The sequence below is a fragment of the Neofelis nebulosa genome, chromosome 11 (assembly GCF_028018385.1).
Source record: "Neofelis nebulosa isolate mNeoNeb1 chromosome 11, mNeoNeb1.pri, whole genome shotgun sequence".
NCBI classification, from domain to species: Eukaryota; Metazoa; Chordata; class Mammalia; order Carnivora; family Felidae; genus Neofelis; species Neofelis nebulosa.
Genome location: NC_080792.1, coordinates 18,258,751 through 18,285,815, shown reverse-complemented (window position 1 = coordinate 18,285,815; position 27,065 = coordinate 18,258,751). Strand labels below are relative to the sequence as shown.

The 27,065-nt window shown below is 40.4% G+C and overlaps 1 protein-coding gene across 1 annotated transcript in view; it reads left to right on the top strand.

Annotated features, from left to right (window-relative positions):
• Window positions 1-27,065, top strand: part of LOC131490024 (uncharacterized) — a 49,825-nt gene that overhangs the window by 3,936 nt on the left and 18,824 nt on the right. The window contains exon 2 of the mRNA XM_058691976.1: window positions 21,436-21,635. Coding sequence (XP_058547959.1) covers window positions 21,436-21,635 — 200 coding nt within the window. The remainder of the gene's footprint in view (window positions 1-21,435; window positions 21,636-27,065) is intronic.

Here is a 27,065-nt window from a genome sequence, read left to right as displayed (position 1 = left end):
GAGAATGAGGTGTTCTATCACTTGTTTGTCCGGAGGGATGAAAAGGTATATAATACTGGTAAATTATGATAAGGTTAGTGAGAGATCATTTGAGGGAAGGATGAAAACCTGGCAGTCTCTCTGAGCTGGGTAACAGACATTCAGAAAGCATGCTGACACAGACCTGTGCACCTGGAGTGCACAGAAGGAAGGGCATTGCTTGCCATGGGTTTTATTACCCTGTCTGCTCCAGGTGTTAGGAGAAAACTACAGAAGTCGGGGGGTGGTTCTTGGACTCCCCTGTCAAACTTGGTGGAGGAGGCCTTTGAAGTCTGTAATAACAGGCAGAGTCTGGTGGGGATACCCCCACGGAATGGTTCCAGGTCCAAAAACACCCATTTACAGAGCCAGTAAAATCATTCAAACCCAGTCTTCCACGTCCACCCATCACCCGTTAACCTGACAGCAAAATGTTGAGTCCACCAGCCGCGACCTGGTATATCGGTGTAGATCCCAGGTTTCCCCCATATGACACCTCTTGTGCTCTTTGCAGGACCCCCACCTGCAGCCAGGCTGCTAGAGAAACCTACATGCCCAGTACCGTTAAATGCACCTGTCCACCAAAAGGTAGTTAGCCCTACCCCTGAGCCCTGTTCCACTTTATGTACAGTCAACCATCTGCGGTTTGGACACAGCATGAGATCCAGAAGATACGGCCCCGGTAGTGGTGTTACTCAGGTTGTTACACAGGGTCACAGGAGTCCTGGATTGCCAACACTGAAAACCACAGAGACAATGACAGGTACTCTTTGTGGCTTCCCCCTAACCACGCATCCTTGGGTCCCTTAGAACCACCCCTACCCAGGACTCTGATGGTTAGCTAAAGGAATCATGTTCCTGGGAGTGGTGGATGGGAAGGGGATAGCAGTTCAGTACCTCGATACCAACCATACTAGCGGTGATTGGACTGCGGGGTATATTGCACCCCTCCCTCGCCCCGAGGATATTTAAGTATTCTCCCATGTCCCCTGGAGCACTCAGCTATCACCATGAAGAACCAGATGAGCAGTACGTCTGCTGACTGCCAGAATAGTTCCTTGCCCGGTTCCTTGATAGAAGTAGCTGGGGAGATAATTTAAAACAGCTCTGTCATATGCTGTGTCCCTGGTAGTGGCTGAAACAGGACAGGGTTTTAAACTCATACAAAAATCACTAGATTCTAAAGAAAAAAAAAAAGTCCTTGGATTCTCTGGTTTCTATGGTCTCAGATCTCCAATTAACCTTGGATTATGTTCCAGCTGAACAAGGAGGAATAGGTACTGTTGTAGATACATCTTGTTGCTTCATTAATGTTTCTTGACAGGTGGAACAGAAGGCTGACGTCATCCTCCAGCAGGCAACATGGGTACATAATTTAACAACCCCACTGCCCAAACCACCTGGGACTCCATTAAAGGGGACCTCCCAAATGTTGACTTAGTTCTTGCCTTTTCTTGGGCCTTTAGTGGCCATGTTATTGCTGTCACTTTGTGGGTCCTGTGTTTTTAACCTCCTGGTAGACTGTGTCTTCTAGGCTTCAACAATTCGAAGTCAAGCTAATGGTGGTGGAAGGGTTCCAACCTGCACCAGTAGAGGGGAATCCCAGTCCTTATAAATCATTAGAACAGTCAGCTAGACACTTCCAGGGCAGGAGAGGGACAAGAGCCCCCACTCAGCAGGAAGCAGTTTCTGAAGATGAGACCCTTGGTCCCTTCTCCATAGGAATAAGGACAGTCACAATACTTGGAGTGGGGATTAAGATGGAGGAAGTCCCCTCAACCCTGACTGCTAAATCCAGGGTTCCTTGGCTGCCTCCAGGAGGAGGAAAAAAAACCAAAAACCAAAAAACTAAAACTCTGTGCCTCTTGAGTAGTACATCTTGCAGGAATGGCCGAGGGCAGATGCTTACTGCAAAGACTGAGCCAAACCAGTCAGTGCCACGATGGACCCCAGTGCTGACTTTCTCCCTTATTATAATAAAAATCCTGCCCAAGGGTAGAGATTCAACATGCTGATTAGACATGTAATGCACAAAGGAGCAGGACCTTTAAGGAAACCAGAGCTGAAAATTCCCCACCTCTCTGTGTGCGGATGTCACCCTTTTCCCACCGAAGTCTCTTTAAAAGCTCTCCCGGACCTGTCTTCAGGGAGCTAGCCCGAGAGCTCTTTCCTCTGTGCTGTCTCCCTTGTGCTGGAGCATCAGCCCCAGTAAAACCTTGCTTGGAACTCCCGATTGGGATTGGCTTCTGGTCAATTTCTATTGTTTATTAAGCCCAAGGGCCTTTGGTATCAGGCCTCTGGTTTTACCGGTCGATTCTCAGCACCTGGGAGAATTGATTGCTGATGAGAATTGCTTAAGAACCCTCCCAGGTTGGCTTCACAAGTCAGATCCAGTATCTTTCATCCTATGGTGAAAAAGAAACAAGGAGGCATTCCAGGGCTATGACAGCACTTCCAGAATGGCTGCTGTTGTTTAATAGCATCAGAGGCCAAAGGAGCATTGACCACTCCCAGCTGGAGATGATAAACAAGTTACCTGGAGTGAGTGACTGATATCCTGTATTTGGCAGGCACGCCGTGGGTTTTTAACCAGAAAGCATGGTCAGAGGTTTGGATTTCTCTCCGTGTTAGATCCTCTTCCTCTCATATTTATTGTAAACAGCTGTATTCTAATTTTGTTCAAGTTTTGGGGCCAAATTTCTAATGATTGAATAACCATGAGAGTTATTTCTTCCTAAGCATCTTGTTTACTGAGATCATCTTAGCTGATGATTGGACAGCATAGAGGCAAATCTACACTGGTCTTTGATAAATATAGGTTTTAAATATACAAGCCATATTTATTTAGCTTCAAATTATTATATATGCTCTATATACCTGTCTTTTAATCTGAAACATTCTTTTAAATTCTGTTAGAGCTTTTACTTATTTGACGTGTCCTTAAGATGTTACTCAGACTCTTCTGAGGGCAAAGACAATGTTTACATTTTCCACATTTTTTATGGATGAATAATATTCCATTGTGTATATGTATTTATACAGGTATGTAAACACACACAATACACCACAACTTGTTTATCCATCCATCAATGGACACTTAGATTCTCTCTCCGTCTTGGCTATTGTGAATAATGCTGTTGTGAACATGCCAGCGCGGATATCTCTTCAACATAGTGCATTTTGTTTTCTTCAGATATGTACTCAGAAATGGGATTGCTGGATCATATGGTAGTTCTACTTTTAATATTTTTTTTTAACGTTTATTTATTTTTTTTTTTGAGACAGAGAGAGACAGAGCATGAACGGGGGAGGGTCAGAGAGTGGGAGATACAGAATCTGAAACAGGCTCCAGGCTCTGAGCTGTCAGCACAGAGCCCAACGCGGGGCTAGAACTCACGGACCGTGAGATCATGACCTGAGCCGAAGTCAGACGCCCAACTGACTGAGCCACCCAGGCGCCCCTTAATATTTTGAGTCAGACGCTCAACCGACTGAGTCACCCAGGTGCCCCTCCTTTTACTGTTTTTAGTTTGGAGTTTATTTTGCCCGATACAAACATAGCTACTCCTTTTTTGGGGTGTTGTTTTGTTTTGGTTACTATTTTCTTGAAATACTGTTTTTTATCCCTGTACTTCCAGTCTGTGCATATCTTTAAGGTTAAGGTGAGTCTCTTGTAGGCAACATATTATTGGGTCTTGTTTTCTGTTTTTGTTTTTTAAATCGATTCAGCCATCTATGTCTTTTATTTGGAAAATTTAATCCATTTACATTAAGGTAATTATTGACAAGTAAAGACTATTACCATTTTGTTCATTGTTTTCTGACTGTTTTATAGATCCATTGTTCTTTGTTTCTTATCCTCTGTCTTTTTGTGTTTGATGTCTTTTGGTATCAGTAAGCTTTGACTTCTTTATCGTGTTCTTTTGTGTAATTACTACAGGTTCTTTCCTTGAGGTTACCTTGAGGCTTAAATAAATTATCTTAAAACTATAACACCCTTTGTAAAAAAAAAATTTCTTTTAACATTTATGTATTTTTGAGACAGAGAGAGACAGAGCATGAACGGGGAGGGGCACAGAGAGAGGGAGACACAGAATCTGAAACAGGCTCCAGGCTCCGAGCTGTCAGCACAGAGCCCGACGCGGGGCTCGAACTCACGGACCGTGAGATCATGACCTGAGCCGAAGTCGGACACTTAACTGACCAAGCCACCCAAGCGCCCCTATAACACCCTTTTTTTAAGTTGAAAAGGACTTCAACAGCATTCCTAAACTTTAAACTTTTACTTCTCCTCCCCCTCACTATTAAAGTTAGGATGCTAAGGTTCACACATTTTTTGATATTGTGTAGTCAGTAACAGATTATTGTAGTTAAGGATATTAACTATGTTTGGTTTTTAACTAACATTTTTTTATGTTTATTAATTTTTGAAAGACGGAGAGAGACAGGGCACAAGCAGGGGTGGGGCGGAGAGAGAGGGGGACACAGAATCTGAAGCAGGATCCAGGCTTTGAGCTGTCAGCACAGAGCCCAATGCAGGGCTTGAACTCACGAACCGCGAGATCATGACCTGAGCTGAAGTCGGATGCTCAACTGACTGAGCCACCCAGGCACCCCTGTTTTTTAACTTTTAATCTAGAGTTGTAAGTGAATTACATACCACATTACCATATTATAGAATCTAACTTTGACTATATATATTTACCAATACCATGAGTTTTATGTAACTAATTTTTATTAGTGCCCTTTTACTTCTACTCAAAGAACTCCCTTTAATAGTTCTTGTAACACAGGTACAGTGGTGGATGAACTTCCTCAGCTTTTGTTAAGGAGAGTCATGATCTTTCCTTCATTTCTGAAGGAAAGCTTTGCTGGGTATAAAATTCTTGGTTTACAGATTTTTTTTTTCTTTCAACATTTTTTAGTATATCAAACCATTCTTTCCTAGCCTGAAAAGTTTCTGTTGATAAATCCACCTCCATAGTCTTATGGAGGTTTTCTTATATGAAACTTCCATGTTTTCCTGGTGCCTTCAGAATTCTTTTTGTGTCTTTGACTTTTGACAGTTATAATGTGTCTTGGGGTAGCCCTATTCATGTTCAGTTTATTTGGGATTCTTTGGACCTCATGGATCTGGATGTCCATTTCTCTCCTGAAGTTTGGAAAGTTTTTAGCTATTATTGCTTTAAATATGTTTTCTGTCCCTTTCTTTTTCTCTTCTGGCATTTCAGTAATGCAGATATTGTTTCTTTTGATTATATTCTATAAGTACCGTAGGCTTTCTTCACTTTTTTTCATTCTTTTTTCCTTTAGCTCCTCTGATTTCAGATGTCATATTTTCTTTTTTTTTTTTTAATGTTTATTTATTTTTGAGAGAGACAGAGAGAGGGAGAGAGAGACAGAGCATGAGCAGGGGAGGGGAAGAGAGAGAGGGAGACACAGAATCCAAAGCAGGCTCCAGGCTTCACGCTGTCAGCACAGAGCCTGACATGGGACTCAAACCCATGAACTGTGAGATCATAACCTGAGCTGAAGTCGAACGCTCAACCAACTGAGCCACCCAGGCGCCCCTAGATGTCATATTTTCTAAATCAGTGATTGTTTTGCATTTCGTTAGGTTGAGTCTACTTTTGAAGCTCTCTGTTGAATTTGTCAGTCATTGCATTTTTCAGCTTTAGGATTTATGTTGTTGTGGGGTGTGTGTGTGTGTGCGCTTCTCTTTATTGAACTTCATGCATTGTTTTCCTAATTATGTTTAGTTATATGTATGTTCTTTCTGTATGTTCTTTTAGCTCACTGAACTTTAAGAGGACTATCCTGAATTATTTGACAGCTTATAGATTTCCATTTCTTTAGGATCAGTCATCAGAGCTTTATTAGTTTCCTTTGGTGGTGTCATGTTTACCTGATATTTTATCATCCTTGATTCCTTATATTGGTATCTGTACATTTGAGTGAGCAGTTTCCTCTTTTAGACTTTTAGACTCACTTTGGCAGAGACCAGTCAGCTCAGTGTGGGTTATTGGACATGTCTGCTGATAACATCCTTGGGCAGAGGTGACCTGCTGTGGAGGCCACTGCCCAGGTTTGAGGCTAGGGGGTGCAGATACTGCTGCCTGAGAACACTTAGGACTGCTGGCTTGGTTCCCTGCCCAAGTGAGGCTATAGAATAGGCTCTGCATTTGCCTGGGTTCTCTGGTCAGGCTTACTAGACGGTCAGGACTGAGTACTATACTCAGCAATAGATGGCATTGTGAATATTCTTCCCTGGTGGGGCAGCAGGATGGGCCCCAGGAGCTGTGCAGCTCATTGTTTGTGAACCTGAATCAGGCAAGACTGTGCACTGAATTCCCTGGCCAGAAGGGGCCACTGGTTTTGCTCTGCAGAAGGGGGAAGCCACAGGCTGTGCTCTCTGTTCAAGAGCCACTGTAAGCAGGGCTGTTGGATGGACTGTGCGAGTTCCTGTGCGCAGTGGTTAGGTTCTCTGATTGAGTGGGCTGAAGGCTGTATTCAGCAATGGGCAGGTCTATGACTTCTGCCCAGGCTAGTTTCAAGCAGCCTCATAGGTGAACCAGATCAGGCTTTCTGATCTGGAAGGACTGGGAGTTACAGTCAGCCATGTGCCAGGCTGTGACTCACCTCTGCCTGTGTGGGGCAGGCCCGTTCACAGGGCTTACAAAGCTCTTTGTTTGAGGACCCTACCATCAGGCAAACCTGTATCCTGCTGAGTTCCCTCATCAGACTGTGCTATTGGCTTGGCTCTGCACAGGCAAAACTGCTGGTTGGAACTGCTCCGTGGGTGCTGCAGGTAGGAATTTGGTTTAGCAAGATTTGAATGCTGGTTGTTGGTGTCATTCCCCATTTTCTATTGCAATCAGGTCTCCAATAGTTGAGCCCTCTAGATTCCTCCACAATCCCTGGGGGTTAGTCCAACTAGAGGCTCCCAAGAGACAACCCACAATGCTGGGGAAGCTGGATGTCCACCCAGGGCTCTCTCTTTCCACTGGAGGAACTATAGGCTCCGGGAGACCTTTCAGCACATTGCTGTGTCAGCCTTGGGGAGAGGCAATGAGGTCAATGTATAACTGTTCCTTTTACCCTTCTATTGAGGTCTTTTTTGGTTTCTATGATGCAAGGGGTGCTTCAGCCTATGTTCTAGGATTCTCTCAGTGGTGTCTTGTTTATGATTAGTTGTCGAACTCCTGGTGAGGAGGAGTAGAGTCAGGAACAGACTATGTTGGCATCTTGGTGACATCACTCCTGTGTATCTTCTTTGTTGAAGTGCTTGTTCAAATCTTTTGCCTGTATGGATCTAAGTTTTGTGGGAGGTTTTATTTGTTTAGGGTTTTTTTTTGCATATGAATATCCAAATGTTCCAGCATCACCTTTTGACAAGTCTGTTCTTTCTCCATTGTCTTTGTACCTTTGTAAAAAATTGATCGTCCATATATGTGTGTGGGTTTATTTCTGGACTTTTAATTTTGTTCCATTGATCTGTTTGCTGCCTTTAGGCTGATACCAGCCTTTAGGCTGTTTTGATTATAATAGCTTTATAGTAATTCTTGTGATCAAGTAGCATTAGCCTTCCAACTTTATTTTTCTTTCTTATTTTGGTTATTTTAGGTTCTTTGCATTTCCATTTGAATTTTAGCTTGTCAACTGAATTGAAATTGAATCAGCTTGGCAATTTTCATCAAAAAATCTTGTGGGATTTTGATTGGGATTGCATTAATTCTACAGATCAGTTCATCCTCTTTCCCTCCATTGTTTTTTTTTTGTTTGTTTGTTTTGTTTTGTTTTGTTTTTTTTACAGAAAAGGCTACTGTGCAGCCTTTTCTGCATTTGGCTCTTCTCACTTCCTAGTGAATCATGGTGATCTTCTCCCTCAGTCTCCATTTTAGTTTTATTGTGTTCTGTTGTCGGGATGTATTTGTTAAATTCTTTTGGTCCCTTATGATGGATTTCTTGCTCATCTCCAATGTTTTGCTCTTATGAATAGTGCTGCAGTACAATAATTATACATGTTTTTTTTTTTCCCCCTCTGTGGGCAAATAGAACTGCAAGATAAATTTGAGAATTGTGATTGCTAAATCAAAGTGTATGTGCCTTTGAAATTTTAATGGATTTTGTTGAGTTGCCCTCCCTAGAGTTTCATCAATTTATATTCCTGCTAATAATAAATTAGAAAGCCTGTTTTCCCATGGTCTCAACAGTGTTACCAGACCTTTCCTTTTTTGTCAGGTTGATAGGTGTGGATGGTCTATCAAACTCATTTTGGTTTGCATTTTTTTAGTACAGGTAAGTTTATTTTTTTATTTTTTAAGTAAGCTCTGTGCCCAATATAGGGCTTGAGCTCATGACCATGAGGTCAAGAGTCACATTCTCTACCAACTGAGCCAGCCAGGTGCCCCTGACAGGTCTTTTTTAAGAGCTATTTGTATTTCTTCTTTTTGTGATTTTTTTTTTAATCCATGTACTTTGCCCATTTTTTTTTTTCTGTTGGATTGTCAGAATCTTTCAGTTCCAAGGAAGTCTTTGTGTATTAGAGAGATTAGCCCTTTGTGTGATATGAGTTGTAAATATTTTTCCCACTTTGCCGTTGACTTTGCTTATACCATTTTTTTTTTCTTCTATAAAGAAGGCTTTCCTCCTTATGCATTTGAACTCATTAGCCTCTCCTTAGAGGCTTGGATTTTTAATTTTAATTAGAAAGACTTTCTCTACTCTTAGTCTCTAGTTGAATTTTCTCATGTTTTTCTTTAAAAAAAATTTTTTTTTTTTTACTGTTTATTTTTGGGAGAGAAAGAGCACGAGCGGGGGAGGGGCAGAGAGAGGGGGACACAGAATCTGAAGCAGGCTCCAGGCTCTGGGCTGTCAGCACAAAGCACGACGCAAGCTCGAACTCACGAACCACAAGATCATGACCTGAGCTAAAGTTGGCTGCTTAACCGACTGAGCCACCTAGGTGCCCCCTCATGTTTTTCTTGTAGTACCCTTATGAGTTGTTTTTTTATTTTTACAGTTATATCTTGTATATGGACTTTAGTCTACTAAAATGTGTGGTATCCAGTTTGTTTTCTTGTTGTTCCAACACCCTTAATTTAAAAACCTGTCAGGTGCCTCGGTTGGTTGAACATCTGACTCTTGGTTTTGATCCGACTCTGGTCATGATCCCAGGGTCCTGGGACCGAGCCGCACGGCGGGCTCTGTGCTGAGCATGCAGCCTGCTTGGGATTCTCTCTCTCTCATCCTCTCAATCTCTGTCTCATCTCCTGCCCCTTTCCCCTGCTCATATGTTCTCTGGACCTCTCTAAAAGAAAATGAAATGAAATAAAATGAAAAGAAATAAAAGGAAATGAAAAATGAAATGGAATGTGAGGTGAGAGGTAAGCCTGTCTTTACCCTACTGATCTCTGATGCCATCTTGATGTATGGTTAGTTTCTGTGTGTTTGAGTCCATTTCTGGGTTTTCTGTTCTGTCCCATGGATTGTGTAATTATGCATCAGAATCACACTTTAAATTACTTTCTAAATTATGATTTGTTATCCGATAGCAGTAGTCTGTCCTCGTTGTCTCTTTCAGTTTTCTGGCTCTCACTAATTTTTCCATACACACTTAAAATCAGCCTATTAAAGAAAACTTGTCATTTTCATGGGGATGATATGCCATGTATAAGTTAGAGAGAATCGACTCTTTATGGTGTTATGTCTTAGCCAAGAACATGACATGCCTTTCACTTGCTCAGTTCTTCTGAATACACTGGTGTTTTGACATTGTTCATTTTAGGTCTTACTTCTAAAGTTTATTCCCAAGTATTTTGTCTTTTTAATAGCAATCACAAAAATGATCTTTTCCCTATTACGTCTTCTATTAGTTGTTTGTAAAAATGGAAGTTACCTTTGTATTTTGTTTCTACTATCTTGTTGAATTATCATAGTTTTTTTTTAGTTGAATCTCTTGGATTTTCCAAGAATACCACCATACCCCCTTCAAAAATGATAGGTTTGTTTCCTTCCTTGAAAATTTTATCTCTCTAATTTATTTGGTTTTGGAGGTTTTCTCTTTCTTTCTTTCTTTCTTTCTTTCTTTCTTTTTTTTTTTTTTTTTTGTCTAATTGTTTTCAAATTATTTTCCCTCTCTTTTCCTTGGGTTTGCTGTTCTTTCATGGATTGTATCATTTGGAATTGCTTCCAGCCACAAATAACAGGAAACCTAACACAGTTTACACAAATAAGGCTTTATTTTTCTCACACGGAAGTAGTCTGGAGGTAGGAAGTCAGTAGTTCAGCCATGTCAGTAACCTGATATTTTTCTCTGCCCTCTTAACATGTTGGCTTGTTGCCTCGTGATCACAACATGGCTGCCAGAGCTCTGGGCATCTTAATCATATTCAAAGTAGGAAGAAGTGAGGTGAGAGACAAGTAAAATGGATCTTCCATCACACTCTCCTTTTGTCTCATTGACTAGAAGTAGGTCACATAGCTATTCTTAGCTACAAGGGAGTTTGGGAAAGCGGGTATTTACATTTCCAGTCTCTGTAGTGGAGGTAGGCAAGGAAGAAGGAGGTTAGGAATGGGCAGTGAGTTATCTACTCATATTTATTGGAGATATTATTTTTTCTTTGTATGCAAGAGTAAAGGAAGATCGTTGTACTGATCCCAAAGAAATTATATCATCTTGAAGGCTAAGGTGGTTTTGCTTTGTTGTTGTTGTTTGTATAAAGAGAAAATCAAGTTTTCCAGTAATTCATGTAACATAAATTTAACCATTTTAAAGTGTACAACTCAGTGGCATTAACACATTCATAACATTGTGGAACCAGCATGTCTATCTAATTCCAAACATTTTTATCTCCCCCTTTACCCCCTCCCCCCCAAAAAAACGAATACCCATTGTGATGGTTAATTTTATGTGTCAACTTGGGTAGGCTATAGTGGCAGTTGTTTTGGTCAAATACAAATCCAGGTGCTGCTATGAAGATATTATTAACATTTGAATCAAGAGACTTTGAGTAAAGCAGGTTACCCTCCATAATGTGGATGGGTCTCATCCAATGAGTAGAAGGCCTTAAGAGAAAAGGCTGAGGTTCCCCAAAGAAGAAGGAATTTGGCCTCCACACTGCACCATAAAATTTCTGCCTCAGTTTCCATCATTTAGACTCAAAAATGCAACATCCACCCCTGTTGGAATTTCAGCCTGTCGGCCTGTAGCCTTCCACATTTCAAACTTGGCAGTTCCTTAAAATCAGCCAATTTCTTCCCCACCCTAGCTCTTCTCCCCTCCATATACATATACATACACATGCATACATACATACATCCTTCCTTTGGATACTGTTTCTTCCCTGGGGAACCCTGACTAATACACCCATTAAATTCAATCCCTATTTCTGTTGTGTGCTGGTGTCAGCCTGTCAATAACCAATGTCATGGTTGGACCCACCCTTGTTCTTATTATCATTGCAAGATGCCCATCAGGAACCTGAAAAAATAAGTTTATTACCTACAGGACCTAGAAATGACACAGCATGCCTGGGGCTACACTGCAAGGGGTTCTGCTTTTATTGGGGGTGGGGAGTGGAGTCTGTGGTTTTATAGGCTCACTCTATTGGCAAACTTAAAACAGAAGAGCATGAAGTCAAAGTGTGGAAAGAGAAAAGGCAAGTGGCCCAAATGGTCAGTTATCAAAATCAACCACGATCTCTAAAACAGAGGAGCCTAAGTGGGAGTAGGCAGCCTAGCTTTTTATTTAGTTGTTGCCGGCCATGTGCTTTTTCGAGATCCCCTCTTGAAGTGGATGCCTGGGCAATCAAGGCTCAAGTCAGGCACTTGCATTACAGACAACAACAACGACAAAACTGTCAGGGCTTATACTACAATTCCCTTTTACGCATAACCCCTAACAACCACATATCAGCTGTCTCCATATATTTAACTATTCTGGGTATTTCATATAAATAGAATGATAAATATGTAAACTTGAACCTGGCATCTTTCATTTAGCATAATGTTTTGGAGGTTTCCCCCCATGCAGCATATGTAGCAGCACTCCATTCTTTTTTATTTTTACTTAGTTTTTTAAAAATGCTTATTTATTTTGAGAGAGAGAGAGTGTGTGAGTGTGTGTGTGTGTATGTGTGTGTGCGCACACATGCATAAATGAGGTGTGGGGGAAGGGGGACAGAGACAGAGAGAGAATCCCAAGGCTCTGTCCTTTCAGTGCAGAGCCCAGTGCAGGGCTCGATCTCCCAACCCTGGGATCATGACCTGAGCCAAAATCAAGAGTCAGACACTCGACCGACTGAGCCACCCAGGTGCCCCAATTCTGCCTATTTTTAAATTGGATTCTTGTTTTTGTTGTTATTGAGTTGTATGAATTCTTTATATATTTTTGATATTAACCTCTTATCAGATACATAATTTGCAAATATCTTTTATTCAGTAGGTTGCCTTTTTGTTTTGCTGATGATTTTCTTTACTGTGCAAAAGCTTTTTAGTTTGATATAGTACTGATGGTTTATTTTGGCTTTTGTTTCCCTTGCCTGAGGAGACATACCCAGAAAAATGTTGCTAAGGACAGTGTCTCAGAGTTTACTGCCTATGTTTTCTTTTAGGAGCTTTATAGTTTCAGGTCTTACAGTTAGGTCTTTATTCCATTTTGAAGTTTTTAAAATTAGTTTCTTAATTTAAGTATAATTAACATACAGTTATATTAATTTCAGGTGTATAATACAGTGATTCAGCAATTCTGTACTCAGTGCTAATCACTGTAAGTGAACTCTTAATCTTCACCTATTTTACCCATCTAACTCACCTACCTCCCCTGTTCTCTATATTTACATTTTTTTGGTTTGTCTCTTTGTTCTTCACTTTGTTTCTTCAATTCCACATGAGTGAAATCATATGGTATTTGTCTTTCTTGGACTTATTTCACTTAGCATTATATCCCCTAGTTCCATCCATGTTATTGCAAGTGGCAATTCTTTTTTATGGCTGAGTAATATTCCTGTGTGTGTTTGTGTGTGTGTGTGTGTGTGTATGTGTGTATCCTGCAACCTTACTGAATTCATTTATCAGTTCTAGTAGTTTTTTGGTGGAGTCTTTAGGGCTTTCTATATGTAGTGTCATGTCATATGCAAAGAATGACAATTTTACTTTCTCCTTACCAATTTAAATGGCTTTTATTCCTTTTTCTTGTCTGATCGCTGTGGCTACGACTTCCAATAATACGTTAAATAAAAGTGGTGAGGGTGGACATCTTTGTCTTATTCCCGATCTTAAGGGAAGAACTCTCAGGTTTTCACCATTTATTATGACATTAGCTGTGGATTTTTCACATATGGCCTTTATCATGTTGAGGTGTGTTCCTTGTAAGCCTACTTTGTTGAGGGTTTTTTTTTTTTTATCATGAATAGATGTTGTTCTTTGTCAAATGCTTTTTCTGCATTTATTGAAATGATCATATGGTTTTTATCCTTTCTCTGATTCAAGTGATCTATCATATTTATTGATTTGCAAATGCTGAACCATCCTTGTATCCCAGGAGTCAATCTCACTTGATTGTGGTGATTTTTTAAATGTATGGTTGCATTTGGTTTGCTAATATCTTGTTGAGGAATTTTGCATCTGTGTTGATCAGATATATTTGTTTGTAGTTTGATTTTTTAAATAATGTCTTTATGCCTTTTGGTATCAGGACAATGCTGGTCTCATAGACTGAATTTGGAAGTTTTCCTTCCTCTTCTGGTTTTTGTTTTGTTTTGTTTTGTTTTTTTTTGGAATAGTTTGAGAAGAATGGGTATTAACTCTAAGTGTTTGGTAGAACTTACCTGTGAAATCATCTGGTCCTGGACTTTACTGGTTGAGAATTTGGGGATTATTGATTCAGTTTTATTGCTAGTAATTTATCTGTTCAAATTTAGGTTTATATGTAAAATACTATGCATAAAGCAGTCTATATTAGGTTGATGGTCATTTAAGTTCAAACCCATTCTAAAAGTGCTAAATTTTGACTCCCCTCTCCCCACCATTTTATGCATATGGTGTCACTATACTTTACATCCTTTTATTTTGTGGATCCCTCAACTGATTTTTATAGATATAATTAATTTTACTGTTTTCGTGCTTTAACCTCCATACTGGTTTCATAAATGATTAATGTACTACTTTTATTATGTTTGTTTGTAGCTGTGAAATCTTTTCCTTTACTAGTTTTCTTGCTCCTGATTGAGGCCTTTCCTTTCCACTCAGAGAATTCCCTCTAACGTTTCTTGTAAGACTTGTTTAGTGGTGATGAATTCCTTTAGGTTTTGTTTGAGAAACTCTTTATCTCTTTATTCTGAATGATAGTCTTGCTGGATAGAATATTCTTGGTTTGAGGTTTTTTCCTTTCAGCACAAATGAGCACTCCCTTCTGGTGTACAAAGTTTCTGCTGAAAAATCAGCTGATAGCCTTATGGAGTTTCCTTTGTATGTAACTGTTTTCCTTTCTCTTGCTGTTCTTAAAATTCTCACTTTTTGCCATTTTAATTATTATGCATCTTGTTGCAGATTTCCTCAGGTTGATTTTGTTGTAGGCTCTTTGTGCCTTCTGGATCTGGATTTCTGTTTCTTTTTCCACTTTAGGAAAATCTTCAGCTGTTATTTCTTCAAATAAATTTTCTGCCCCTTTTTCCTCTCTCTTCTCCATCTGGGATCCCTGTAATATGAATGTTATTACACTTGATGCTGTCACTGAGTTCCCTTAACCTATTTTCATTTATTATTATTTTTTAACTGTTCCGTTTGGTTGGATTCCATTACTTTGTCTTCCAGCTCACTGATTTATTCTCCTGCTTTCTCTAGTCTACTATTTATTCCCTATAGTATATTTTTAATTTCAGTTACTGAGTTCTTCATGTCTGATTATTCTTTGAAAAGTATTTTCTACTTCTTTGTTGAAGGTCTCAGTGAAATCCTGTGATCTGTTCTCAAGTTTAGTAAGTATCTTTATGACCATTACTTTGAATTCTCAAAGTAATCAGATAATCAGGCATATTGCTTATCTCTGTTTCATTTAGCACTTTTGCTGTGATTTTTGTCCTTTCGTTTGGGAGATATTCCTTTGTTGCTTCATTTTATCAAACTCTCTGTGTCTGTTTCTGTGTGTTAAGAAAGTCATCTCCACCTCCTGGTCTTGAAAGTAATAGCCTTATGAAGAAATGGTCTTATAGTGCTGTTACCATCCTGGCTCTTGGGCTCTCTAAACAACAGAATTTGACAAGAGGCTGAACAGGAGTTCCAGGCAAGCCTTTATTGGGGCTTATGCTCTAGCACAAGGGAGACACCACAAAGGGAAGAGCCTTCAGGCTGGCTTGAGGAGAGGTCAGAAAGAGTTTTAAAGAAACTTTGATGGGAAAAGGGTGACATATAAGCATGTAGAGATGGGGATTTCTTTTTTTCCTTCTTTTTAAAAAAATTTTTTATGTTTACTTATTTTGGGAGAGAAGAGAGAGCATGCACAAGTGGGGGAAGGGGCAGAGAGGAGAGATAGAATCCCAAGCAGGCTGTGCACCAACAGCACAGAGCCCAGTGCAGGGCTCAAACTTACGAACTGCAAGATCATGACCCGAGCCAGGATCAAGACTTGGGTGCTTAACCGACTGAGCCACCCAGGTGCCCCAAGGTGGGGAATTTCTTGACACGTGTGCACTTAAAGATCATGTATTTTTATGAGTCGTATGTGTATTTAGGATGTTAAATCTCCACCCTGGGTGTGATTTTTAGTATTATAATGAGGGAGAAACTTGGTGAAAGGTCAGCAGTGAGGTCCATCATGGCACAGACTGGTTTGACTCATTCTTTGCCAGTCTTTGTAGTAAGCATCTTCCTTTCAGTAAGCATCTCCCCTCTGCATTCCTGCAAGATGTACTACTCAAGAGGCACAGAGTTTTAGCTTTTCTTTTTTTTTTCCTTCCTTATGGAGGCAACCAAAGAACCCCGGATTTAGCAGTCAGGGTTGAGGGGACCCAAGTCCAGTCCCTCCTCCATCTCAATCCCCACTCCAGGTGTTGTGACCTCCTTATTCTTATGGAAAAGGGGCCAAAGGTCTCATCGTCAGAAACTGCTTCCTGCTGAGTGGGATCTCTTGTCCCTGTCCTGCCCTGGAGGTGTCTTGCTGACTGTTCTAATGATTTATAAGGACTGGAATCCCCCTCTACTGGTGCAGGTTGGAACCCTTCCACCACCATTAGCTTGACTTCGAATTGTTGAAGCCTAGAAGACACAAAGTCAACCAGGAGGTTAAAAACACAGGACCCACAAAGTGACAGCAATAAAATGGCCACTAAAGGCCCAAGAAAAGGCAAGAACCAAGTCAACATTTGGGAGGTCCCCTTTAATGGAGTCCCAGGTGGTTTGGGCAGTGGGGTTGTTAAAATTATGTTGCCTGCTGGAGGATGATGTCAGCCTTCTGTTCCACCTGTCAAGAAACATTAATGAAACAAGATGTATCTACAACAGCACCTATTCCTCCTTGTTCAGCTGGGACATAATCCAAGGCTAATTTGTGATCTAAGATGCTTGAAGTCAGAGTCTAATGATTTTTGTATGAGTTTAAAACCCCTGTCCTGTTTCAGCCACCACTATGGACACGGTGGCTGTGACTTTGTTGTAAATTATTTCCCCAGCTAGTCCTATCCAGGAACCAACCAAGGTGATTAATTTGGTAATCAGTAGACCTACTGTTTGTCTGGACCTTTTTGGTGACAGATGAATTACATAGTTGTCAGGGAGTCCATCCCTTCGTCCAGCTGTTCAAATAATCATATGCCCTTGGGGTCCTTTCATCATCCCCACAGAGTAACAGGTTGCTAAGGCTGTCTATACATGAGCTATTGTGACAGTTTCTCTGAATCTTACCTCAAGTTGTCTAGCTTAGGCCAACAACAAACATTAAAAGAGAGAACTGGAATCTAACTTCCACAAAGGTGTTATTGAAACATAATTTTTTCTCTCTAAAGCCACTCTCATTTCCATCAAAGATAGCCAAATAAAGATTAACCTATTTGAAAAATAAGTTCCGTCCTAATAAACTTGGCCTGATTATTTACATAAGCATAGTAAGAATACTGCTTGACTATGTAAGTTTGCTATATCTTGTTTGCTGGAACTTTTTATAAGGAATTTCCAATTAAACTTTTAATAGCCTTTCAAGGCCAGAAACCAGTCCAAATACGTGCTGTCGCATTTGCCTTCAATACGTGTAGATTTGGGGGGGTTGCTTTCCTCAAGGTCTCCAAAATCTGAGGCTCCTGCACTTGCACTTTACTCACCTGGTACAGCTGCTGGGAACTCTGGAAGCAAGGTGTCAGGCTAACATTTCCAAGGGGCTTTATTGGCTCCATAAAGTCAATCCTTCATTCCTTACAGCTGTCTGGTCACATCTGCGTCTATGAATGTCTCTCTCAAATAATGACATTCCGGTCAAAGCCTTGGTTGTGTAACCAGCGTTTCCAATCGTGCCCTGTTACAAGGAGAACAGATTCTTATTGAACTTCTGTAAATAATTATAATTGCCACGTAAGAAAGAATACTCACTGAGAGCTTATGAATTCTGGAGGGTTCAGGTAGAGAGAAAAGATAAATGTTTCAGTTTGTTTACAAAGGAATATTTTATCAAATATCTGTAAGTAATAGATGTCATAAGAGAAAAATTTTCCTTAAATCTGAAAGAGCAAACATTAGATAACGAGCAGTGTTTCCAATAAGTCATAATAACTATAATATTTTTCAGTTCACTCAGCCCCATGTTATTAATTCCTATTTTGTGTGAATGCAGCTTTTCCCTTAGTTCCAGAAATTCTTACCCAGTTTAGCTTTATGATCTTGAAGATACCACAAATTTGTATTTGTAAAAAGTTCTTTTTATGAATCTTCTTGAAGCTGGAACACATTTGCAAGAGCATCAGAATGTAACTGTAAATGGCAGAACTCAAAAATGGGCATGGTTAAAAATCCAATGAGAGTCTCTTATAAAACAGTTGACAAGAAAATTTGGTTATTTTTGTGATGCACAGCACTTTAATAATTAGAATTTTAAGTGATAACGTTGTTCCAGAACATATTAAAATTTTAGGAATCTTATATACTTTCTGGAACATTTACTCACAGCATTTACTCACACAATAAACAGCATTCACTCACACAATAGAGCCTCAGATTTATCACCGTTTGTGCAAACTTCTCGTGTAACAACACACCAAATAGACAAGCCTAATTAGTTAAAAAGCCTTTAATTTAGAATTTGCATTTTGGGGAAGTTTGCTATAAACCTCAGAAGGTTCTAAAGAACATACCTAAATAGGATCATAGATTATTATAAAACAATATTTATTCAACAAAGGTGGCAACAGAAGATTACAAAGGCAAATATATAGGGTTATATAGTTGTTAGCAAAAGTTAGCTCCTTTTTTTTTTTTTTTAACTTTATTTTGAGAGCGAGAGAAAGCATGAATCGGGGAGGGGCAAAGAGAGAGCTAGAGAGAATACCAAGCAGGCTGCATACTGTCAGTGCAGAGCCCAACACAGGACTTGAACCCATGAACCGTGAGATCATGACCTGAGCCGAAGTTGGGTGCTTAACTGACTGAGCCACACAGGCACCCTGAAAGTTAGCTCTTTTAATGTTGAGAGGATTTAGTTTTCTTAAGTAATCAAGGCCCTGATAAAACCAAATATAGAAATCTTGTTTTTTTCTGGGCCGATAAAGGAAAACAAAAAGCTTTGTTTATAATTTATCAAGAGCAGACCAACAATCCAGGAAAACTTTGCTTTTTTCATAGAGGGAAAAACCAAATTTCAATCTTATATTAGTGTACTTTTAAGACTCCTCCATCCCAGTTTTTGTTCTGAACATTCATAATTTTTTTTTTTTCGAGAGAGATTCCCTTTTACAAACCTACAACTTTTCTTTTTCATTCAGATTTTGCCCTAAGTTTTTTTTTGTCTCTAACCAGTCTCATTTCAGGACATAATGACTTTCTTTTCCCTCAACAAAAATGTATTTTTATTCTCCATACTTTATCTTACCAAAAACATATCTCTAACATCCCTTGATTGAGTACAGAGATGTTTTCCTTATTATTTCTAGTAGTCTCAATTACATTTATCAGTATTTTTCATGCTTAGAAACCTTAATTTCTAGTAGAAACTGAGTAGTAAGCAATTGTGAACTGTTATACTAGTATTCTTTAAAGATTTTTTTAACATTTATTTATTTATTTTGAGAGAGAGAGTGCACAAGCAGGGGCAGGGCAGAGAGAGTGTGTATGTATGAGTGGGAGAGGGGCAGAGAGAGAGAGGGAGAGAGAGAGAGAATCTCAAGCAGGCTCCACACTGTCAGAACAGAGCCCAATGTGAGCTCCAACCCATGAACAGTGAGATCCTGAACTGAAATCAAGAGTCAGACACTCAACCAAATAAGCCACCCAGGTACCCCCCCCCCCACCGCCGCCGTGTTCTGTAGATTGGCACATTTATGAATATATTTCATAATTTCTAAAACCATATTTCTTCATAGTACAGTCTTTTAATAAAGCATGAAACGTATTTATTAACAAACCCAAACTGATCTTTTAGTTTTCTTATATAATAAGACAGTGTAGGTAAACCTGTGTTTAGTATTTAATGTTTCACTTTATCTTATTTGGAAAAGGCTTAGATATCCAATGAGTTTGAACCAATTTATCATTTAATTACCTAGCAAAACTTCAAGGCTACTAAAGATTTTGAAAGCTATAAACCTTTTTATATGTTTAACCCACTTGTTCTTACAATTACCCATGTGAACTGCATGTGACAAAATCAATCATTTTAAGTCATTGTTGAGACATTGCAACAGATACAACACAAATTTAGCTCATAAATTCAGGTAGAGTAAAAGCTGATATCTGTATTATATTTGATCTTGATAACTCTAAAACTCATGTCTATTTTAATGAAACCAACAACCTTGAAGTAGCTTTAATATTGAATATGTTGCACCTGTGTCTACCAAAAAGTTGATTGGGGCACCTGGCTGGCTCAGTGGGTGGAGCATGGGACTCTTGACGTCAGTGTTGCAAGTTCGAGCCCCATATTGGGTGTAGAGATTACTTGAGAATAAAACCTTAAAAAAAAAAAAAAGTCAATTCCTTCCCCACTGTCAATTTTATCTGGAGCTCCAGTGGGGAAATCTGAAGTGGGCCACTGAAGTCCAGGGGAGTCTTTGGGCCCCTTCACGCTGATTTGGGAGGTGCTTCAGTTTGAACCTCATAAGGAAGTAGCCCGACAGCTTGGGGTGCTTTTTGCTCCTTGATAGTGAGGGTGGGGGGAGCAGGAGCTGCTGGTGTTGATGGCCCGAGGATCATATAGGAGTAGCCCAGGTGGAGGTACAGGAACAGGAGGAGGGGGGAGGTAGAGGCAGAGGTGGCAGGGGCACCCCCCGGCAAGGCCAGAGGCAGATTCAAAGTTTGGACTAACACTTTCCATCTGTTTCCTATCTCTCCCTCCTGCGAAACAGGCATTTCCCCTGGTTGCTTTTCAGCCCTTTCGAGGAGCTGGAGGAGCAGGCCGTGGGTTGGACTTTGGTTCTGGTGCCTGGGCTTGGGGCGGTGGATTTAGGATGTCCAGTGTCTGCCTGTCTCCCTCCTCCTCTTCCTCATTCCGACTTTTGGGAAGGGGGTCAGATGTCTTATTAGATTTTTGTCCACACTTGTCTCTCTGGTCCTTCAGTTGGGTCACTTCCCCTGAAGCATCTTTATTTTTCTTTTTTTAATTTTAAAAGAAGTATTTTTAGAAGTGGTCACAGTGCCCCAGGCTCAGGGTATAGGATCTGGGGTGCGGCCCCTCTGTGCACAGGTGGAAGCCCGGGGCCTGAGCTCCCCTGCTTGGGGAGCAATAACGATGCAATGAAGCATCTTTATCATGGGGGAGCTTAAAAGCCTGAATGTAGGGAATCTCATCTCGTGTATTTGATCTCTGACAGAGTAACTCCGGTTGCGAGACGGTGTGATGATTTAACGATCCATTTAGTGGCCATCTTGTTACTGAGCTCAAAACATACATAGGCTCAGCAGTGTCACGATAAAATAGATTTTCCCTTTAGATACAGGATCACAACTGTAAGTGTGCCTATCAGACAGAATTCGCCCCAGCAGGCTGAGATGTGTGGAAACTAAATCCTCCCACCCTTATGCAGGCTACAGAAACAGACGAGGTCCGTCTCAGGTCTCCCTTCTTTGAGGAGAGAGGTACAGAGTCTGTTCCCACTCAGTTCTCTTTGGAGCTGAATGATTTAGACTCTCATATTATTAGCCAGAAAATTTACACAAGCCTTCTATTAAAACATCAATTTGTGTAATGCCGAATTAAAACAAATAATCCATCAACTCCTTTAGGTTATTCCCACCTAGAGAACACTACCGGTAACCATCAACAGCTGGAATCGAAGTCAGGATCATCAACTCAAATTGAGGAGCTCCGGGTATCAGGAGAAGTCCCCCGATACACCTGTGAGGTGCTGAGAAACCGCAGTGGCACAAGGGGCCGGTGCTGGCACAGAGCAGCCGGGGTCCAGGCGACCCCCAGGTGTTCTCGGGTGAGTTGCTCTGATGTCCTGCCAGCTGTGCTGGGAAATGTTAATGCAAAATGAACAAACCTTTTTAAAATTTTTAAAAAGGAAAAGAGTGAGTTGAGCCCAAGCTAGCACGGCTGTCCAGGATACACAGTCTTCACAAAGAAGAGAGTGCTCTGGGGAAGGAACATTTGGTGCAGGGTTATATGGTTTTTTCACATAAAGATTACAAATTATTATGACAAAGAGCATTCTAGAAAATTCTAGACTTTCTCTCGTGGTTTTAGTATGTGCAAGGCTGAATGACTTTAAAAAAAATTTTTTTTTTTTAATGTTTATTTCTTTTTGAGACAGTGAGAGAGTGTGAGCTGGGGAAGGGGCAGAGAGAGAGGGAGACAGGCTCCAGGCTCCGAGCTGTCAGCACAGAGCCTGACGCGGGGCTCGAACTCACAAACTGCGAGATCGTGACCTGAGCCGAAGTCGGACGCTTAACCAACTGAGCCAGCCTGGTGCCCCAAGGCTGAATGACTTTTTAATATTATGGGAACCAGGAAGGTTTTTTATCTTTACGTTTGGAATGCTTTTTGGTGATTTTTTTAAAAAATAAAGCAGATGTACAATGTGGGCTCAGGGCAGGGAGAGGTCCCATGCTTTGAGATTTGGTTGAATCATTTTGTCCCTGATAAATGTTAAAGTAATGCTTTCCTGGGAGCCCACGTATTATTTAGGGGGTCTTCACAGAGGCAACAATGATATCTAAATAGGCAATAAATTCTAGCGGCGAGGCCACAGAGAAGCCCGCACTGTTCCTCCTCCCACAGATGGGGACAGAGGCTCGAGAAGTGTGTGCCCTGCTGTTGTGGTTGAGCCGTGTTCGCCTTCAGTCCAGGTGTCTGCAGTGGCCCTCTTTGCCTGTTGAGGGCAGAGTTTGGTCCCCAGCGCTCTTAAGGGGCCAGTGTGGGGCTGCCCTGGGCTTGAGTTGGGTCAGACCAGATGCCTACCCTCAGCCCATCTGCCAGAACTGGTCACACTGAACTTCAGGGCGCTCTCCCTTTGTTGCCCCCTGAGAGGCTTTTACTGATGGGCGGGGCCCGCAGTCAGACCTGACATCTGTCCCCAGTCAGTCTGCTGGGGTTGTGGTGACCCGGAACTACCGGGCTCTCTCTTTGTATTGCTCCTTGTGAGGCTTTTGTTCATAGGCAGGGCCAGCGGTCAGATCAGATGTCTGCACCCAGCCTCTTGCCGGTTACTTTCTCCTGTCCCCAGGGCAGGAGTCACTTTGGAGTGGCTGGTAGGGAGCCGCTTGCACAAGGAGAAGCTTGTGGTGTCGCTTTGCATGGACTCCTGCTGAGCGGGGCAGTCGGATCAGGTAGTCCACAGGAGAACGCAGGGGCTGTGGTGTTAGCAAGCTAGGTGGTGAGGGTTCATGTTGGTCCCACAGCTGGCTGTGTGTCTAGGCTGGGGTGAGGGCAGATAGTGCCCACCAGCTCTTTGGTTCTTGGAGAAGTTCCCAAAGATCTCTGCCACTCCGGTGCATGTGTTGAGGTTAGTAAATAAATCTCCTTCCCGTGTACCCCAGGCACTTTTCAAACTGCTGCTTCTTTGGGGGGGATTTTTTTGTTTTGTTTTTTGTTTGTTTTATATTATCTTTTGTTGGTGGTGGTTTTTTTTTTTTTTTAATAATTTATTGTCAAGTTAGCTAATATACAATGTAGTCTTGGCTTCAGGAATAGATTACTGTGATTCGTCACTTACATACAACACCCAGTGCTCATCCCAACAAGTGCCCTCCTCAGTGCCCATCACCCATTTCCCCTGCTCCTCAAACCCCCACGCCCATCAACCCTCAGTTTGTTCACTGTATTTAAGATTATTCTGATTTGCCTCCCTCTCTGTAATTTATTTTTCCTTCCCTTCCCCTGTGGTCTTCTGTTAAGTTTCTCAAATTCCACATATGAGTGAAAACCTTTATGACTTTCTCGGACTTATTTCACGTAGTGTAATACCCTCCAGTTCCATCCACGTTGTTGCACATGGCAAGATTTCATTCTTTTTCATTACTGAGTACTATTCCACTATATGTATATATACGCTGTATATATATATATGTATACACACACACACACACACACACACACACACACACACACACACACACTGTATATACACACTGTATATGGCAGGGACCGTTTCCTATGCCCTTGCTTTCCGGCTTTCCCAGAGACAACCCACTGATTTTTAAAGTTCTGGCGTTAAGCCCCACTAATTGTACAAACTCGAAGTTAAGCCCCTCTGGTCCTCAAAGCTACATGTTATGGGGATTTGTCTTCCCAGTGTAGGTCCCCTGTGTCCAGAGTGCCTGGTGTGGGATCTGTTCCTTTCCCTTTGTGCACACAGTGTGTCCCTCCCATTTGTGATTAGTCTCGTAGGTTGGTTTGCTTTTTAACCGGCTCTGCCCTTCCTACCATTTTGGATGTAGCCTCCTTTCTACAGTTGCCTCTGAAGAGCCATTCTGCCAGTCCTTGGGTCATTTTCTGGGTCAGTTACACGAGTGTGGGTGGTGTATCTGTGGACAAGGTTTACCAAGGATCCTCCTCCACCATCTTCCCTGGAGTGTATTTTTGTGGATTGTGTAAGATACTGGCCCAGCTTCATTCTTTTGCGTGTGGATGTCCAATTTTCCCAGCGCCATTTATTGAAGAGGCTGTTCTTTCCCCATTGTATATTCTTGGCTCTTTTTTTGTAAATTAATTGACTATATGTGTGTGGGTTTATCTCTCTATTCTGTTGCGTTGATCTGTGTGTCTGTTTTTATGCTGATACCACCCTGTTTTGATTGCTGTAGTTTTGTAACATAGTCTGAAATCAGGGAGTATGATTCCACTAGCTTTGTTTTTACTTCGAAGACTTCTTTGGATAATCATGGTCTTTTGTGGTTACCTACAAATTTTAGGGTTGTTTGTTCTATTTCTGTGAAAAATACCATTGAAATTTTGACCAGGATTTCATTAAATCTATAAATTGCTTTGGATAGTATGGGCATTTAAACAATACTAATTCTTCTATTCCATGAGCACAGAATTTCTTTCCATTTATTTATGTCATCTTCAATTGCTTTTATCAATATTTTATATTTTTTAGTGTACAGTTCTCTCACCTCCTTGGTTAAATTTATTCCCAGGTATTCTTTGTGACGCAGTTGTAAGTACGGTTGTTTTAATTATTCTTTCTGCTACTTTGTTATTACCATATTGAAATGCAACAGATTTTTCTATACTGATTTTGTATCCTGTAATTCCACTGAGTTTTTTAGTTTTAACAGATTATTTGGTCATGTCTTTAGGATTTGCTATACATAATATCATGTCATTGACAAATAGTTACAGTTTCGCTTCTTCATTTCTGGTTTGTGGGCCTTTTATTTCTTTTTCTTGCCTAATTTCTCTGGCTAGCATTTCAATACTTTATTGAATAAAAGTGGGGAGAGTGGGTATCCATGTCTAGTTCTTGATGATAGAGGGAAAACTTCCAGCTTTTTACCTTTAAATATCATGTTACTTGCAGGCTTGTCATATATGGTCTCTATTATGTTGAGGTACATTCCCTCTATACCCACATTGTTGAGAGTTTTTATCAGTGGATGTTGAATTTTGTCAAATGCTTTTTTTTTTCATCTTTTGAGATGATTTTGTGATTCTTATCATTTATTTTGTTAGTGTGTTATATTACATTAATTTGTGGATGTTGAACCATCTTTGCATCCCTAGAATAAATCCCACTTGATCTAAGCATATGGTCCTTTTAATGTGTCGTTGAATTTTGTTTACCTATATTTTATGGAGGATTTTTGCATCTATGTTCATCAAGTATATTGGCCTGTGATTTTCTTGTGGTATATATCAGGATAATGCTGGCCTCATAAAATGAATTGGGAAGTACTCTTTCCTCTTCTGTTTTCTGGGAGAGTTCTAAAAGAAAGGATTGGCATTATTTGGTAGAATTCACCAGTGAACTTCTCTGGTCCTGGACTTTTGTTTGTTGGGAGGTTTTTGATTATTGCTTCAGTCTCCTTACTAGTTTAGTAAAATTGGTCTGTTTAGATTTTCTGTTTCTTCATGATCCAGTCTTATAGATTGTAGGTTTACAGGAATTTTTCCCATTTCTTCTGGGTTGTTCAGTTTAGAGTATAATTTTCCCAGTGGTCAGTCATGATCCTTTGTATTTCTGTGGCACCAATCTTTTCTTGGTGTGTCTAGCTAAAGATTTACACATTTTGTTTATCGTTTCAAAAACTAGCTTACTTTCATTTATCTTTTTCTGTTGCTTTTTTAGTCTTTATTTCACTTATCTTTGCTTTGATCTTTGTTATTTTTTTCTTCTACTAAGTTTGGGCCCTGCTCCTCTTTTTCTTGTTCTTTGGTGTGTAAAGTTAGGTTTTGCTTTTTTGGATTTTTTCTTGTTTCTTGGGGTAAGCATTTATTGCTGTGAACTTCCCTCCTAGAACTGCTTTTTCTGCATCCTATAAGTTTTGGTATGTTGTATTTTCATCTTCGTCAAAACACTTTTTTATTTCTGTTTGGTATTTTTTTGCTCATGGGTTGTTCAGCGGCATGTTGTATGATGTGCATGTATTTGTGAATTTTCCAGTTTTCTTCTTGTAACCGATTTCTTGTTTCATCCATTATAGTAAGAAAAAGAACGCTTGATATGATTTAAATTTTCTTAAATTTATTAAGACTTGTTTCGTGGCCTAATATGTGATTTGTCCTAGAGAATATTCTTTGTGCGCTTGAGACTTGGTTTTTGGATGGAATGAATGTTCTGTATATGTTTGTTACATCCATCTGGCCTAATGTATTTTTTAAAGCCAGTGTTTCCTTATCGATTTTCTATCTGGACGATCTATCCACTGATGAAATTGGAATGTTAAAGTACTGTAGTATTATTGTATTACTGGTTATTTCTCTCATTATGTCTGTTAATATTTGCTTTCTATGTTTTACCATTCTGGGGTGCATAAATATTTACAAATGCTATATCCTCTTGGTGGGTGACCCTTTTATTATATAATGACCTTCTTTGTCTCTTATTACAATCTTTGTTGAAACTATAGCCACCCCAGCTTTCTTTTTAAGGTTTCCTTTTGCATGGGCTATGTTTTTCCATCTCTTCACTTTTAGTCTGTGTGTGTCCTTCCATCTGAAGTGAATCTGTTGTAAGCAGCATATAGATGGGTCTTTTATCTATTCAGCCACTCTGTGTCTTTTGTACATTTGGCTTTTTTTTTTTTTTAACGTTTATTTATTATTGAGAGACAGAGAAAGACAGAACATGAGCAGGGGAGGGGCAGAGAGAGGAGGAGACACAGAATCCGAAGCAGGCTCCAGGCCCTGAGCTGTCAGCACAGAGCCTGATGTGGGGCTCGAACTCACAAACTGCGAGATCATGACCTGA